This window comes from Lepisosteus oculatus, chromosome 5 (assembly GCF_040954835.1).
Source record: "Lepisosteus oculatus isolate fLepOcu1 chromosome 5, fLepOcu1.hap2, whole genome shotgun sequence".
Lineage (NCBI taxonomy): Eukaryota > Metazoa > Chordata > Actinopteri > Semionotiformes > Lepisosteidae > Lepisosteus > Lepisosteus oculatus.
The window spans coordinates 61,305,217-61,324,258 of NC_090700.1; the positions used below are offsets into that span (position 1 = coordinate 61,305,217).

At 36.9% G+C, this 19,042-nt stretch overlaps 1 protein-coding gene across 12 annotated transcripts in view; it reads left to right on the top strand.

Moving 5' to 3' along the window:
- celf6 (CUGBP Elav-like family member 6) overlaps positions 1-19,042 on the top strand; it is a 146,117-nt gene that overhangs the window by 77,943 nt on the left and 49,132 nt on the right. For all 12 annotated transcript variants that reach the window (XR_001478090.2, XM_015343717.2, XM_015343721.2 and 9 more), the window contains one exon: positions 16,185-16,233. Coding sequence is in view for 11 of the 12 variants with exons in the window: in XM_015343717.2 (XP_015199203.1) it covers positions 16,185-16,233 (49 nt within the window). In the remaining variant the exon portion in view is untranslated. The remainder of the gene's footprint in view (positions 1-16,184; positions 16,234-19,042) is intronic.

Sequence of the window (19,042 nt, forward strand, 5' to 3'; positions counted from 1 at the left end):
AATAGGAGTTGTTCTTTTTCTATTTGTTTTAATTAGGGTTTTGCTTTCATATCATAGACACGGTACATTGGTATCTAAGCACTATAACACAAAATCCTATAGAGGTAATTGCAGCAAGAAAGCCCTGCACTTGCAGTAAGTAGTAGGAAAGAAAGAGTTAACAGGCCTTTTGTTCTGATGTAATCAGCCCAATATGGAAGGCATCTCTGCCATAGCCTACAGAAAGAAAAAAAACAGACCCCTTGGCCTCAGTCTGAGGGTGGGGAAACAGTAATTGGATAACCCCTGGTCTTCAGCTTCAGTAATCTCTGCTTGAAGCAAGCCATGCACTGTTAATGAAAGTTTCCACAGCTTTATTTCTTTCTCACGTTACAAGATGCCAGCCTGATAAATTATTAAAAGTGCTCCTTCGCCCAAAGATCAGGTCATGTTTACAGATTAGTTCTAGGCTTGTTGTACCATCCAGCTTACAGGTAGCACCACCACATAGGTTAATGAATCCAGAATTTGAGCTCAAAGGCAGCATTTGGTTTTGCATTTCAATCCTTTAGCAAAAACTGCTCTTGGAATAAGAGCCTCAGATCTTGGAGGTCACATACAGAGCCATCAGGGGTACACCTGAGATAAACCATTAATGTGGTGTGGGTAGATCTCTATGCACTTTCCTGGTAGAAAAAGCATTAGAACGTTCTCAGAAACATACAATTAATTTGTAATTTAATCTTTTTAATATATTTCCATTTACATAGATAAAGCTATGGTTCAGAGTGACAATGAACCTGGAATGTTTCCTGTGTTACAGACACATGGGCACAAATTTCAAATACAGCATCGGCTCCTGGATGTGCCAAGTCAATTTCTCTTGCAGGATGCACTGGCCAGAGCAGTAGCCAAGGCCTTCTGTCACTGCTACATCGCAAGAATATGTTTTTTTTTTTTAGCTGCAAAGAGGCTGTTAAAATCAAATTTCAAATTCCAGTCTTTCAAGATAGGGCTGGTGTGCAGGTCGTGGTTCTTTCTTCTGAAATAAACTTCTGTGTAAGTAAGAACTTACTGTGAAATAATTTAACACTTTGTAGGCTCTATTTTAGCTTGGCATTGGCTGTATTTATGCTGATTCATTTGCTGTGACGTACAGGTTGGCAGGTGCTGTTCAAGGTGGGAGGTATGCCCAGGATAGAATTGCCATCTCAGAAGAAAAGTGGAGATGTAAAGGCTGAAGTAGCTTTTTACTTGCTATTTTTGCTGTTTTTTTCAGCACTGGGCTATGTACTCTTTGTTCACTTCACACACGCAATACAGCAATTAAATGCAGTTGCAGTGTTCAATTTCATATCCTTATGTGACAAAGGTATAATTGAATATTGGCTTTTTTTTCTGACTCTTGACAAAATAACAGAAAATGCAGTTCTAGGAACCAAAATCTGATAGCTGTACTCTTTTATGGTCTAAATTAGCTCAATATCCACAACAAATAGACGTATGACATGAAACAAAATGACACTGGATCACTAATACTGTCAGGTACAGTAGTTCAACAAAACTGGCATACATTTTAACATACTGTATAAGCACTTAGGTCAGTGTAACATATAGAAGTACTACATGAAGATGTAGTCCATGTTAATATTTTATTATACCTGAGTTGTATAGGCTTGACTGTTTAGACACTGATTGGCTGACTTCAGTACATTCAAGTGCAGAACAGCTGAAAGATGAATGCACAACCTGTCAAATATGTGAGAGTGATTTTTTGGGTTCTCTACTGGCAGCCCACTACAGTATAATAAACAAGCAGCCCAACTGAAACACTAGCGACATTTACTGACCTTTCACCTGGTTTCAGGGAAGTTGGTTGTTTTTTTGGGGGAGCAAGTTGAAGATTCTCACCTTGAAATAATTTTTCATTTACAGGATCCATTCACTGACTTTTAATCCTTGCAACATTTTAGTTATCTTAAACTTCTGTTTTCCCGAATTAACTGAAGTGTAGAATTCCATGTATTACTTATATCAGTAGCTGATATCTAGAAAAGCACACCTGAATTCAGCTGAGAATGCTCCATTACGAGAGTAAATGTTGGTAGGTGGCTATTGATTAATATAAATAAAACATAAAAAGAAAGAATATATATAATTGATTAATGAGGGACTAATTAGTCTTGGTCCAGAGGACCCTTGTTCTGGTAGGGTGGCAATTCTCTGAATGTCACCAAGTCATATCCAGAAGAGATGAGTGACAGATCACTTCAGACCACCTTATCATGAGCCTACAGTCCCTGGGGCTCAACCACAAGCTCTAATTAACTGTCACCCCAGGTGCAAACAGGCAATACAGCTTCTGCTGAAGCACACGGGCTAAATCAATTATTGAGTATGTGTCCTGTTAACCCTTTCCTGTGAACATTGGTTTCTTTAGCTGACCTTTTTCTCGAGTGTTTGAAGATCCCAGGCTCTTATACATATGATGTGTTAGAAGTCAAGAATTCCTGGAATATCCAACTGATCAGAGAAACTTTTGAGGACAGTTTTGTAACTATTCCATTTTATTTCGTATGAGTTACTATAAAATATGATGCAGTTTTAGGCAGAAAATCTACTGTAAGTCTTTCCTCTTGAATTAACGTGCGGCTTAATTACTGCAAGATAGTATTAGAATTAAATTGTCTTTTGTAAAATTAAATTAACAATTGATTTTTTTTTTGCTAGCTTCAATTTAAAATCTTGCTTATTCTCTGCTAATTAATATATATGGTCTTTGTCAGAGAAGTAATAACAATCAGCTGGCTGTATGGTGTGATCAGTGGATGACATTCTTACAGTTGTTAGAATTAGAGAACAGATCTGATTGTTCAATAATGTTATTTCTCCTAATTGTGTTCTTAGTGGGTCTGTGGTTAAGATGCATGTTTTAAAAACTTTATTTACAAAGCCTTCTGTATTTAGTGGGACATTTGACAGCCCTAATTTTAGTATATTGTCATGCTGCCTGATAACAATTAAGAAAAATATGGCAGTTTAGCAAAGGTGTAATGCTTGATTTATGTGTTTATTTTTTTCATTTGAAAGGCAACTTTAAAAACTTGTCCAAATACTCTGGACAGAAATATTGAGCCAGATACTGTGTTGTGGGGCTGCCGCATGTCACATAAGTGAGTGTTGTGCATTAGTGAGGGATGACATCTTCTTTTGTATACTGTATAAAAAGCAATTTGAGACACATTGGGATGAACAGTGCTAAATAAATCCAATTCATTATTCAATCCATTTTCTTACCACTTCATCCAATTCAGGGTAATGGGGGAGCTGAAGCCAGCAAGCAACAGGCGCAAGGCAGGACACACCCTGAACAGGACACTAGTCCATCACGGGACAAAAAGACACAAACATAGGCACACATAGACTCACACCAGGTCCAGTTTTCTCAGAAGCCAGTTAACCTAGCAGTATGTCTTTAGACTGTGGGAGGAAACAGGAGTAACCACAGGAAGCCCATGTGAAAATGGGGAGACTATAAAACTCCATGCAGATAGCACTCCACCTCTACGCTTATTATTTTTTTAATTAAAGACATAAACATATAAATTGAATGGGTACTTGATGGAACATGTAGAAGAAGACCATTTTATATTTTCGATTCATATTGAAGACATAACCAATATGAATGCTAAATAAATACACTATAAGCAAATCACATTGATATGTGAAGAAAAGAGTTATTTCAATATGGATGTAATCTAATCCAAAATATGTACTGTTAAATTGTATAGTAGAAGTTTCCATGTTCACGCCTGCTGCCCTTTGGAAATCTGGCCCTCCAAAACCATAGAAAAGGTACTGGATTATCAGACTATTCATAAAAGACCTAAGAACCTTTTCCTTTCATTCTACAGTTGTGCTGTTCACTCAGTAATGCCCTAATCAGGAAATAAGTTCTGTCTGCCAAAGTTGGAGCACTGGGAATGGTGCAGATATTATTTCTCTGGCCTTACAGAGGAGCATTTAATTTTGATGGGGGAGGAAGTGTACTATGCAAGGAAAGGTTTAATTAAAGTTGAGATACTGTAAGTGAGTTCTGGGGTTTTGTGAAACAAAAGCTTTCTTGATCATTATATAAGACAGAATCTTAATTGTTTAGGATAATGGTGTGCCTTTACTGTATTGTCCAAAATAAATAATTTCATAATTTCATAATGAAGACATTTTATCACTGTATTTGATAACCTGTAAATAAGATTTTTGATTTCTCTCATTCTAACAACTGTAATTATTTCATATAAAAATGGAATAGAAAATGCATAAAATCTTCAAGGTTTTAACATGATCAAATGTATATGTTTGAATCTATGAAGCACGTCCTAGCAAAATAGGAAATGTGCCTGTTGCTGTAAATATCCTTTCAATACCCCATTTTGAATTAATTCAAGTCTGATTTTTTATGCCATCTCAGCCAATACATGAGCTGGATGCTCCTTTCCACTGGACCATGTTAAAAAGCAAAAGGCAAATACTTTGTTAAATATTTATCAACTGTATTTTAAGAAGGTCCCAAATTCTTGGAATTTGGGGGATACACAATTGTTACATCTTGGAAAGGGAATTAAGATGTTGTGGTCATAAACTTCTATAGCCCATCATAGGCCAACAACTTATACTGTACATCTGAGTGTACATTCACTCCTTTTCATAAAAATTAGAAAGCAGCTCTTGAGAGACACAGAGTAGTTCTGACTTTAGAGAATTGGCAGACATCGAAGGATAACATGCTCAACCCACAAATGTGATCCTTTGATAGCAGTCTGAAATGGAGCACTCAAGCACCATGATTAAAGCAGTCAATGCCGCATCAGCCCTTGTATGTGTCTTTGCTGTTACCCACAATGTGTTCTCAGTGCTTTTGTGAGTAATCACAGCATATTATTTGTTTTAATGAGGCTTAATGCTGGCTCCTTGCAATTTTTGTACTGAAATTAAAACCTTTGATGTTTACAGAAAGATCCATGCCTGATCCTCTTTTTATTTTCTTTGCACAACTTGAAAGGTACAGGAAAACATTGTCATAAGAGGCTAAAGTGCAGTGTTTCTCTTCAGAGCTGATTAAAATATATAATTTCAAGCCATCCCATACTGATGGTAGAGTATCTTGATTAGCTTGTCCCTTGGATTGTATGACTTAAAACAATTCAGTTGCCTAGACCTGCAGATACAGTAAGCATGCAGAATTGTGAGAAATTCACAGAAATGTCTTTTCATCAAGTCTCTTATACAGTATATTTACTTAAGCTTGTTCACCAGGTGAATGGCAAAGGTTTACATACAGTAGCTAAGCATGTGACAGCTTTGATATTTTGCTAACAGGAGATCCTTTAATAAGTAATAACTTATACTAAGGTATTGTGTTTTGTTTTTTTATCCTAGATTATCCAGTGTTGACGGAACCCTGTCTAATATCTGTCAAAGATTTGTTAAGATCACTTCTGATTAACAGATTTGGAACACAAGTGAACCTTGTGTACTGTACTGTATGTGTTTGTGTTGTGTCTCTGTAGAACAAATCACCCTAGTAAAAAGCTCAAGTTCCCATGCTAGCATACTCCATGTTGCTACAGTAGTTTATTGGTTGCTGCCACATAAAATTCTCCAAATATTTGACGGTGTTCAAAATCTTCAGTGGCAGTGAAAAAGTCAACCCATTGAACTCCTGCAGTGAAACACAAAGCAGAAAACATAAGTAGAATCAAAAGGAAAGTGTATTTAAAACTGAGAGTAGGTGGCCTTTTTTACACAGATAGTTGGGGAATCTGGAACAACTCAACAATCCATGTTATTGAAGCAAGAGTCCTCGTTTCATTCAGGAAATGAAAGAATGAGATCCTCAGATCAAATTAGCTAGAATCAGATCTGCCAAATGTGTTAAGTAGTCCATTTGGATGGAGGTTGAGAACCTCCATCTAAAACTACAGATGAAAGTGTTCGTTCCTGAACACCCAACCCAGCATACAGTTCACAACCTGTAAATCCAGTGCTAGAGATACAGTACTTACAGTATATCAGCTCAATTTCTGTGGGAGCAGATATTTGTCTAAAACTTTAGCAAGTCTTAGTTTGGAAAACTGTGCTCTGGTTTCTATGTCCTATTTTCCATTAATTATTATTATTATTATTTTTATCGCAGAAATGTAGACTGGAAACAGACTTAGCACCCTTATGTCAAAATGGAAACGCCTTTGAGCCTGTGCTAGAAGCAGCACTTTGGAGAACGAAGATCATAAAGCTCCCTGTCACATTGACTAATTTGTTAGTCTCGTCTCTCTCAGTGTCGGCTCTCCCTGCTCGAGAAAAAATGCCCATAAACTTAATGTAGTGCGGCGGCCGCATGCTGTGGTGATCTATATGGTGATCTATCTGCAGCTGGGGAAAACAGGGACTTTATGAACCAGAAGATAATATGACAGCAAAGTTTCACATACTATATGCCTCTGCCCAAATTTCGTCAGCCTTTCCCTGCTAGAGGACTTGGTGTCTCTTAAAATGATAAACAGAAAATATTTTGATATTTAGAAGGTATTTTGAATGAATTTATATTTGACTGTATTCTTGCAAGGATGGTGATACAAAGTCTCTAAAGGTTTCAATTAATGGTGTAAATTAGTAAAAGAGTGTGAGGCAGAGGAGAAAAAAAAACTAAAATGGGCTACAGGGAATCGATAGCGAGGTAATTACAAAGTGTAGGACAGAACGATGAAAATGACAGAGGAGAAAAGTTAAAGCAGTTTTGTTTTAAGAATATCTTTCAGTACTATGCTATCAGATGGAGGAAATGGGCTTCAGTTCAGAAGTTAAAACTTTTTGTCAGGACTTAAAGAAATCTGGTACAACTGGAAATAACTCCTACCTTCCACCCCCTCCCAGGCTGTCTGTTTACAGGGTTCTATTTCTTCCTGCTCAGGATATGGTTGTCCTAATACATGCTTGTTCACTAAATCTTATGACTGGCAATCTGTGATTTCCAAATTGCCTTCTTTACTTAAAGATGAGACACTTGCAATATCAGCAGGCCATGTGCAGAAACTGATACAACTTCCATAAACAGAGTGCATTTGAAAATGCCTCATGTCATGTATTAGGACTCTTTTCTTTTCCTTGCATCATCCAAACCACTCAGATGAGTAACCTACTTTTTTAGGTTGCTTTCTTTCTAACGTGGGCTTAATGAGGTTTATTGATTGCAATTGTAATCGGAGAACAAAAAAAGGCAATATGTTTTCCTGCAGAGAGTTTTTATGTTACTCAAAGTTCAGAATATCTTTTGCTTCATTTATTTGATTTCAGTGCAAGCATGTACCAACATGGCAGTGAAGAGGCATTACTTTAGATATCAGTTTTGCATTTTGTGCTGCATTCTATTGAAAAAAGTGAAGAAAAAAATGTACGTTGTACATTCTTAAAAAGATCTGAATGGTTCTTGTTAAATACAAAAAGGCACAATCATAGTCCAGCAAGCCTTCTGAAGGTGAAATCGACTTGAGATTAATCTTATACAGTATATTATAGGCCACGGTATGTTGAAATCTGTCTCATTAAACGTTTAAAGTTTTGAAGTGATTGTCCAGAGTTGCTTTGAAGAATGTCTGTCTATGCAAACGAAACAAAATCAATCAAAAAGTCAAAAGAAAAAGTCATGTTAAGATTGTTAATACATTTAACTACTATATAATATTCAGATTGCACTGTTTATGGTTTTTATGTTTTTGATGTTTACATTCTTTAATCTCTTTATTACTTAAAGGGGACAGTACCCAATGAATAATAATTGTCCTAAAATATTAGAATGCAAATCATGGAAGCCTGGTAATAATATTGTGAAGCTGTGTGTGCTATGTTTCCTGGGGCTCCTCGGAGTATATGTGCCTATCACATGAGGATAGGGAATGGATTCCAGACATCTCTCTTCTCTCCAATGGGGCTTGGAGATGAGTCAAACTGCGTTAAGCATCTTTAATTGAGTTTAACAGCCTGTAAATGGCATTAACAACTTGAGCTAATATTCTGATGAATGAGTCTAGATTGGTAGGCAGCAGAGAGAGTAGATGAGGGACTCTTGCTGTTTGGGCTCTTTAAAAAACATTAGGAAAGAAGAACTTGCCATTTACCCTCTTTTTCAAAAGCGCATATAAACACCTTATGAAAGAAGAGGGTACAAGAGCTTTTATTTTACATAGCAACTTTCAATTTAAAATACCTTCTCAAAATAATTTACAAGGTGAGGTTACAAAAGAAATATAAAATGTACTAGTTGATAAGCCGTGATTTGTGGTAAGATTGGAATCCAAACTGAAGAGACTCAAATAGAATGCTTTTGGCAGCAAGTCGCATTATCTGGCTGGAACCTAACTTTCCCAGAATGTAGAGTTTTGCCTAAATTATTCTTTCTTCTGCAAAATCAGCACTCAATCCTAGTTTACATATTGAATATTGAGGCATCTACAATGTTGTTAAATATCCGGAGATACCTACTGTAACATTAAATCTAAAATTATAATCAAATGTGAGCTTGTTGAGTATGGGACACATAGATTCTGAATGGCAAGAAAGACTTACAGTACAGCATGTGTTCTTATGTAAAAAGATATTGTCTACAATGCCAACAACAAACCTTTAGCATTTGCATTGTTTTTTTTATTCACAAGAGCTGATAGGAAATATCCCAATCAGCACATCAGCTCCCAAAGTGGGGCTTGTTTCAGACCTAATGCATTAAATATTTTTTACTGTAAATGTCGATCAGCAAAACATTGTCTTCTTCTGAGCTAACTAAATATGTGTTTGTCATGAAGCTTGGAGAATCATTTATCTAAATGGAAACATTTGCCTGATGGAAGATCTTGATGGAAGATCTTGATGGACAATCAGTTCGTACCTATGAAAAAAGAAACTGAATATGAACTGGTTAGGTGAGACTTCCATTTTAGAAAAAACACAGTGTCTCTGACTTCCAAGCAGGAGGATGAGGAGTTGCAACTTTAGGCCAAATTACAATGACACATTTTAGGGCAGGGAAACTACTGTAAGTCTGTTACAGATAGAAACATGATAACATGAGAAATTCATGGTGCAAGCTCATCGCACTACTGTCAAAGGCAGCTGGCAAGGTGAGAATCAGGGAGACAGCTCACAGGCTTCAAAGGAGGCCAGAGGCTTTACTGGAGAGGAAGAGGAAAGAAGGTGCAGATTAGTTTCAAGCACACCAAAAGCAATAGGAGATGGAATTAACCAAGGGGCAGCTGTGCAGTGTTTCAAGAAAGTAGAAAGGAGAAGCTCTGGTAGGAAGGGAAGAAGGTAAAGGACTCACCCTGTGAAGTACCAAGTACACATTCTGTCCCAAACCCTTGGGTTAGTCTGGCAGTTAGAGACCTCAGGGTAATATTCATATTGGAGAGAAGAAAAAAAGAACTGGGGTAAATAAACAGTCACAAAAGGTGAAACAGAAAATAATAATTTCCTTAGATACTGCATGAAAAATAACACATGAAAAAGAAACATTAATGTATGTTCCATGCAAATGGTTGTAATGCAGCATTTTTACAAAGTTGATAAAATTGGAAAGCCACACATATATATGAGTTATATCATGATATGAGTTTAAGAATAGAACCTTGTTTTATTACCATTGCTCAAAGAGGTATTTCGGCATTTACCCCTTTTCCAAGAAGTAAAATAATATCAAACAGAAGCTTCAAAAAGCGATGTTCAATACAGTTTTGTATTTTTATAAACTATTGTGATCTATTTTGGATATAACTGAATTGTCTTAAAATTGAGGCTAGTACCACAGGCAATATCTTATTTTTAATTATTACGAAGTATAAAATTTTAAATATTGAACAAGTCACTGAATATTTTTGTGAGCCCTTGAGTGATTCTAAAACTCGTGAATAAGATGCTATGAAATAAAGCAAGACATTTAAGCACCAGTGCATTTACTTTAGATTACCACAATATTTTTTTTTCTGAAAAAAAAGGCAGAAAATGCCCCAGCTCTAATCCCTCATAGAAATAGAATTAATTCAAAATATTTCTCTATTTTCCCTTTTTGGCATTCCATTTTGCTTATGCAAAACTCTTGATCACCTTCTTTAAGGTTCCACCCTACAACTGGAAAAAAGAAAAAAAAAGTTTTTTCAAAGTCCAGTTATGAGCCTGACCTGTATTTCCCTATAGCATTATCAATTCCTGGTTAAGAGAACAAGACTGAAAGAGAAATGTGGTGTTTCTTTTTTTTTCTTTACTAACAACCAGTGTGAAGGCGTAGGTATATTTATCATAAAAGAATGAAAAATATAGATCAACCCCTGGAGATTAAAAAAAGAACAAATTGAATGTAGAAACAACTGCCGCTGTGCTGAGCTGACAGGTCAGTCCACAATTTCGATTGTGGATTTTCGGGCACAATTGTGCAAGCTGCCAATTTGTCAAAATTGATCAACCCATTAAGACAGTGTGTCAAGAAACGTATTGGATTTGGGAAGCTGAGAGAGGGAGAGAGCTTGTCTTGAAGACTTTCCTATTGTGTTTGCCAGCATCTGCAAGATAACAAAATATTTTGAAACCCACATTTAATTAAAATATATATATATAAAATAAAAAACCCACCTGTGGTTGGAAATGTCACCATTTGCTGTCAATTGTAGTACATATTCTAGCCAGAGGGGAGATGGCTCTGCCATCCTAGGCTCTGATAAATTCATATAATTAACTTTGCCTTGATCCCACAGCTAATCTTTTGCACGGTAATAAGGGATTAAAATGTCACTTAAGCCACCTGCTGTTAGTGAGCCCCTGAGCCAATCTCTGTGTGGCTTCTCCTACTCCACATTGTTTTGAAGGAACCGCAAAAACCATTGACAAGAGAAATCTAGCAGGAAGAAGTGTTTATTGGACATCAAGTGCTTAGGTATAAATAAGAGGGGCAAGTGTGGTTTAGACTTGGATCACAAGGAGGTATGCTATTAAAGGATGCTTTAACAGGTTCTTTAAGAAGACACAGTGTTTCCACCAAGACTTTCTTGTAACAGATTTTGAATCTTTAAAGTGGAACTGCAATACTATTTTAATATTTTGTATAAATATACATTTATATACATCTATATATTTTAGAAAGAATCAGCATTAATGAGTGCATTTCAAACCACAATAAAAGTCAAATTTACACTAATTTGTAAAACCTCCAATTTACATAATGAAATAGACTAAATTTCCAGGTATGCGTAATGCCATATTCTATGATTCAGGAGGAGGCAAAACACTTCTAGTGAAGTGATGCAGCCTTATTGCATTGTAAGCAAGCAGGCTTGCGAATGCATCTCTTTTAATCTAATAGAAATATTTGCTCTCAACTTTGAGATGGTTTTGCCAACAAATACTCCTTGTTATCTCTGCAGGCAGATCATGTTGGAACAGTTTTGTCATGAAATGTCTGCTGTACAACCTGTACTTACTTGCTCATACATCTCATTACATTAGTCATTACAGTGACTAGTGAGCAGGAAGAGCCACATTATGTTGCAATTTGTGAGAACTCTCGCCGGTGGTGAGACCAGCAGTTTGTGACTAAATGACGACTATCCAGTACTTTCACAAAGTTCACAATTTTGTGCTTAATTCAGAATTTGTAAAATGTTGTCATACCGTCAATTATTTTTTATGTTGCTGAGATTTAATAACCAGTCTGAGAAATTGAGACTGCAGTTCCTCTTAAGTTCCTCTTAAGTCATTACATACAGTACGACGTCTTTCCCCCATACTTCAGATAAATATGTGTTATTGTATGCCAGTCTGTGAAATTTTCAAAGTTAGGAAAATGTATTGGGAAAAGGTCAGGATTTAGGCTGTCAGACACAATTGAGTACATGATGTATATGCACATACCTGAATTAATTAATTTAATTAAAGAATATTTAATGTACAGGCATTATGAGTACTAAATAATGTAATATGATATATTTGCATCTTCTGTGGGAAAAATAACAGCAATTTTTGTTTCTTCCGGGGCCTTAGCACAGTGGTGAAGAGACAAGGAAAGCAATCGGGTAAAAATCATTCCAGAAGCACTGGAGCTATACAAGGATATTCCTCCAAGAAGCAACAGCAGGAAAAGACTAGCATGAAGAAAATAATATGTTTAAGTCTCATTTAATGGTTTCACTTTTTTGATGTAACCTCAGAGAGCAAAATATCTGCCAATTCAATGGATAATGGCCCATAAACCAACAGTCTGGCTGCTCTGGAGCTGCCCTCTCCATGGTTGCCAGGCAACTTCCAGTGTATTAACCTCTGCCTAATGACTCCTATTGAAATGTTGCCTTGGAGGCCACTAATGGCCTACCGCTCCAGTCTTGTGCTGGAACGCAATTAATTAGAAAGCTGTAGAGCTGACTGCCGCGTGAACTGGGACAAATTTCTGACCTCCTCACACCCCTTGCTCACACTCAGATGTTTTAACTGGTCGAACTGGTGTTCCTTACAGATGCACCTTCTTGGACTGGAAGCAGGGGGTAAGCAGTTTGTCAAGATTTTGTGAATATGGCTCATTATGAGGGTATCAGTAAGAAGATTAAAGAACACCCATTTTAATTCCATGTAATGTGCAATTTTCATTTGTGCTATTTGTTTATAGGTTAATTCTTATTTCTTTCTTCTTACTATATTTCAGATATTATCTGCTTTTTTCTCTGGTAAGCACTTTGTTCTGATTGGTGATGTTATGAAACCCAAAATTTCCAACAAAATGATTTAAATGTAATCAAATAATTTGATTTGCCAGAAATGATAATTGAATTTCCAAAGATATAACCCAGAAGACGCCAGTAGCTATATCACCCTCCAGCTCTCAACTGGCTACCCACTGAAGCTAAGCAGGGTTGAACCTGGTCAGTACCTGGGGGGAGACCTCCTGGGAAGCTCTGGTTGCTGCTGGAAGACGTGTTATTGGGACCAGTGGGAGGGGGCTGTGGGTCCTTATAGACTAGTGTAGTGGCGGGGACACTACTGTAGTGGGCACCGTCTTTTGGATGAGACGTTAAACTGAGGTCCTGACTCTCAGTGGTCATTAAAGATCTGAGGACATTTCTCAAGTAGAGTAATGTCCCCCCCGGCCTTTACAGAGGCCTTCAAATTGTCCCCATGTATTATTGGCTTGCACTGCGATGGCCCTGCCTTGCACTCATTGCTTGCTGGTTAGCTCCGGCTTCCCACAACACCGGATGGAAAAATGTGGTTTGGTAAATGCCATGACATAACCCAGAAGAGACAAAGTTCAAAATCAACTAAATGTTAATGAAATCAAAATTATACCATGATGTAATTTTTTATATGATTTAAAACGTGCGTACAATAATGGATATACTGTATAAAACAGAATAATACCATGTGCATTTTCCAGCATATATACAGTATAAAAAAATTGTTGTATGACTGATGGAGAACAAACATATTTTGGAAAGCAGGCTACACAAGACTGAAAGTCCGTTATGAGTGATGATTATTCCAATTAAGAATAATACAGACAAAATGAGTAGGCTGCTAAATAGGATTGTAGAGGCTAAATTTATCAAATGAATTAATCAGCAACTATACAAAATGAAGCTGAGACAAAGTGCACTTATTACTTTTCCTTCAGCCATTACCATATACAGTAATTGCATTTAAACCTTCCAGAGGTAGGGGAGCCCTTTTAACTCCAGGCTCTGTAATGCAAATTTAGCCTGTGATTTCAGATATTATTGCAAAGAGAAATGTCTCAAAAGACACATCTACTTTTAAAAATATATTATTCTTCACCGGTTTATTTCTTGTGACCCCTGATATTAAGTCATTCTTTTCTTCTTTCAGGAGAATCAAATTACATACCTATTAATACATAATTCACAACATTAGGCTAGGATGAGATAAACTTTTTTTGTGCCTTTAAGGTTAGGAAAAGTCTCTGTCACTCCACTTAACTGAGTGTTTGTATACAATCCAAGATTGGATTGGACAATATGCGCAGGGAGTGTACATGTCTTACCATGTAACTTTTCCTCTGTCTCACTGTCAGAGTATCTTTGCATTTGGGTGTAACACTGTAGGACCACCTTTCTATACAGTATGTGTCTGTATTTAGTAGGGATCTCATGCACTGTCAGTTGCTTGCAGGTATAATGGAAAAGGGCTGCTGTCCTTGTGCCATGCCACAGCAAATTTGTACTAAGCTAGGAGCTCTCTACACTGCAGGGCATCAGGCTCAATGGTCCAGATAGAGTGACCATGTAGTTTTCTTTCATCCTGTTGGCATGGGGTTAACATGGATTCTTTGTGTGTCAGTGAGATTATGCTCATAGTATCAGTGTGTGTCTGAGATGTGACCTGCCAGTGCAGTTTTTTGGAGAGGGTCACACATCCCTGATTTTCGAACATGGCATTGCATAAATTTAATTGTTAGGATGTTCAGTGGCTCTGATGTACCTCAGTCAACAGACACCCATATTATTAATGTTTAGCACCAAGTATTGAATATATATCTGTGTTATATTGAAATAAAATTAAATATCACTACAAATTGAACAACAAAATATACTTTAAATATATACAAATATAACTGATGGAAAAAAGAAATGCAACATTTTCTGGAAGTTATAGCTAGTTATAGCTTATTTGTTTTTTAAAAAAGTTGTCAATGTGTTTTAAGCCCTCTGACCAGCAAAACAGCTTGTGCAGTGAGGTATTGCAACTTGGCAATAACATGAAAGCTCGTTAGGTGCACTTTTACCCAACGAGGTCCAGGTGGAACAATGCCTGATCAGGTCACCTTTAAAAAGGCCTTAATTCAAAGCTTAGGTCACTGCAAGAAAAAGACCACACATAGTCAGTTTTCTGTGCCTCGAATGTCACCAGAAGCAAGTGAGAGGGCCATTGGAATGCTTCAGGCAGGAATGTCATGTTGCCAGTGTTGCCAGACACTATGGAGTAAGCCACTCCACTGTGTCCCGACTGCAGAAATGGTTTTGGCAGATTGGCAGGACAGATGACCATCCAAGTTCTGGTCGCCCTAGAGTAACCACACCAGAGCAGGACTGACACATCGGACTGATCCATCTGAGAGATCGTTTCAGATCTGCCACCTGTACTGCTGCTGAAACTGCCGGCAGGCACAATGCCCGCATCAGTGACAGGACAGTGAGGCTCCATGCTGCTGGCCTTAGAGCAAGGCGACCTGTCAGAGGCCTCTACTCACACCTCCTGCAACTGCGATGAACTCATCAGCACTGGCATCAGGTCCTCTTCACTGATGAGTCACTCTTCAGCCTGTTCCACGCAGACGGGAGGGCAAGAGTGTGTTGCATTTCTTTTTTCAATCAGTATATATAGTATACAGTACAACACCTTTAGAAGCATAAAATAAAATTCACCTGATGAGCTTTTCAAATATCGCTAAAGGTAAACAAATTATTGGAGCCACATAGTACATTTTAGTTTTTTTACATTTTACTGCTCTTGTTCTGAAATTTCTGAAAAGATTTTTTTTATAGTAACATAATCCTATAAAATAAAGAAGTTCAAATTACATGTCAGTTTCATGTCAGTTTTGATTACTTTGTCAAGTATATTTGATAAGACAGGCATTAACAACAAAATAGTGGAAGAAAAAGTAACTGAATGAGAACTCATGATTTATATATTTTTAAAATATGAGGTTCTTTCTACAGTATAATAGTAAACAATTAACAGTTTGGATTTATAACAAATGAGCACAGATGTTTCTTTAGGTCATACAGTGGGCATGATGTTGGGCATGATGTAACTCAAAGACAAGGCTTATTTCTTTTAAGGGGGTCTAGATTTGTTTAAATGGTGAAGCAGTCAGCATGGCAACTAAAAACTCTTGTTGGTAAAACCAAGAGAGGTTCTTACAGAATGCATTCAGTAAAGTAAAAAAAGAAATGAAAAAATAAATTCAAATTCAACAAGAAAACTGCTCCTGCATGTGGATTAGTCTAGCAGGCTAACATGGAGAAAATTCAAAATACTGGGATCGTTTATTTTTCCACCTTCTTCAAATGTCTATGCTAGCGAAGATGGCAGCATATTCAGCCCCTAGCATGAGAAAATGCTGCTTTGTAATCATCATCTTTTCTCTGCCCTTGCAGATGAACCGGCCAATCCAGGTGAAACCAGCAGACAGTGAAGGACGAGGAGGTAACTAACCATTTTCTGTTCTCATTTTTGGCCTTCTTCTTTATTATACAGACAACCAAACACACAATTATCCAGATAACAAACAGGACTTTTTGCAGTAGCATTTTGGGGTCTTTCATTTCTGAATGCCTAAGGTTCAAGTCTGCCTCAGGTAAGAAACGAATGGAGGCTGGTTCTGAGAAGTCTTTCTACAAAAGCAGGTTCTGAGGATTCTCAGCTGGTTTAGGACAATAGTGTAAACAATGAGAGTAATAGTATAGCTGGGTTGGGTAAGAGCCCACATGTTTTTATTGTGTAGAACACTATAAAACCCCAGTCTTAAATTATTAATTAAAGCACGTTTTAATGATTGAAATGGTTCAACACAGTTTTCAAATAATATGGAACAAAGATTAGCTTTTGTTTTTTACAAGTTTTCATAAGCTAGAATGATGGGACAAATTACATTTATGTAGATTTTACTATCCAAGCTGACAGTCAGAGATTTTGAACTGTAGACTTGATTTTCCACCTTGAATCTTACATTTTCCATTATGTCTCGTAAGAGCTAATGTACTCCAAAAGTAAAAAAAAGCACATTAAGAAATTGGTGTGTAGTCTTAAAATGTTTGTGTAAATTTAATTCAAAATGCAAATAAAGCACTAATAGAAACTATTAAAATACAAATGTAAGTAATATTGTTGATAATCTCACTCTTTAATTTGCTTACATTTACTGTACCTCTAAAAAGTATTATAAAAAGTTAATACCAGACTTAAACAAACATGGATACATAGTTCATGCTACAGTTTGTCTTAAAATATTAAGCATTGAATAAATTTCCGGCAAGATATTGCATTATAGTTCTCTCAGAATCAAGGCTGTACTCATAACTGTTTTCCTGCCATAACACGATGAGTTATTATTTGTTATTAAAACAAAAAAAAGACATCACAAAATGGGATGTTTAATAGCAAGTGAAAGCTGAGATGTACTCAAAGAGCTCTTAGAGGAATTTCTAAGTGTGCGAGCCAAGACAGGCCAAGCTGTTTACAAGCATCATTCTTCATGATCACCAAATGCATTGTCAGTAAAGTAAAAATGAAAGGCTGTAAGTATTATAAATACACTGCTGTGGAAAAGTCTTGGGCATTTTGCACTCTTTTCATGGAATGTTTTTCTTTTCTTTGTTTATGCAGAAACATGTTTTATGGTGGCCTCCTGAAGTTATGTTATGTTAAGTTATGTTTTAAGATTTTCATAATACAGCAGATCTATATTTTGTCATACAAAAAATAGCATTTTAACTGCATACATGTAGATCTGCATAAAGGAACAAAGCAGACTAATGAAGAACACTTGATAGTGAGTCAATTGAATTTCATTGCTAAATGTGATGGATTATCCACTACAAATTGAAATTATAACATACATTTGGGAAGAAGGTTAGATCCTAATTTTACACACTTCCCCTCTTCTTTATATACAATTTATATACCTTACCTTGTGGACTGACTTTTGTGTACTTCTCCCCTTCTACCCTTGCAGCAGCTCCCCAGCTCATTCCTCATTCTACTGAGGCGGGTCTGATCAGACTCATCCTTACAGTCAGGCTGCCATTCTTTCAGCTACACCAAAGTTACACCAAATAACCTCTAAAACATCTGTCCCATCGCATTCATAAGGATCTAACCAAACTGCTGAACACTTTATGTTGGCTTCTTCTGTATGCTTTACCTTGAATTGCTGTGCTAAAACATTTGAAATGATTATGACCAATATGAGTCAAAGATAGCTAGATTGCGGGACTGACTTATTTTCATCCAGACCAAGTTGTTGACCAAAATGAGAAAGGGTACAAACAGCAGGGAGTTATTCCACCTTTCTAGATTGCTTGGCTGTTAATAGTTAAGTGATGTGAGGATCTCATCTATTTTCTTCTTGAACAATGACAGGCTTCTTTTACGAGCTTTGACAACATGGCTGGGTACCTGTCTACTAGTCTCAGTTCTAAATGCACTTCCCAGTGGATGCCACTTGTATGTATGGTTCACATTTCACTGCTGGCTCTAAAGAAGTCCAATGGGTTTGATTCTAAATACAGAAATACAGTACTTCATTAAGGTTTTCTATTACATTTCAGTGGTGCCAATCAAAGTTTTTCTAATGGCAGAAAACCATAGTGGAGATAGTGAGTAAATTGCTGATGCTCATAATATACAACTATCGTAAGTACTGTTTGTGTCTAAGACTTTTGCACAGCAGTGTAAGTAAATGTGACAGAGACCCAGGTTTAAGTATAAGGCCATTTGAGGTTTTCCTTGACACTACAACCCCTCCCCCTTCTCTCCTTGTAAAGAGGTCTGATTGTGATTTACACAGCAAGGTTAGGGTTTGGCAGCTGATTTCCTCACCACGCAAATCCCATTTAGATCCTATTTTTGTCACGGCGCCACTTTAATTAATGGCCATCTAAAACCAGGCAAAGTCCGACTGACAAGGCTTGGGATGGAGCCAGTCTGCATTTTACGGAGATAAATTGGACATTGGGTTTAAGAGAGAAGGATACATGGGCCATGCTATCAATTACTACTATTTTCAAGAGGCAGAAAAGGAGAAAAACAAGAAGCAAAAGAAAAAAAATGCATGAACTACATATTGGTTGATGCACGTCTCGGGATTGACAGTCTGCATATGCGATTGAGAGACTGCTTTTGAGGGCTGTTTAAAAAGGGCTGGAAACTACATTATATACTGTACCAACATGGGCACAGAAATGTAAAGCTTTAATGTCAACAGGCACCTGGACTGTAAAGTCGAAGAAAAAAG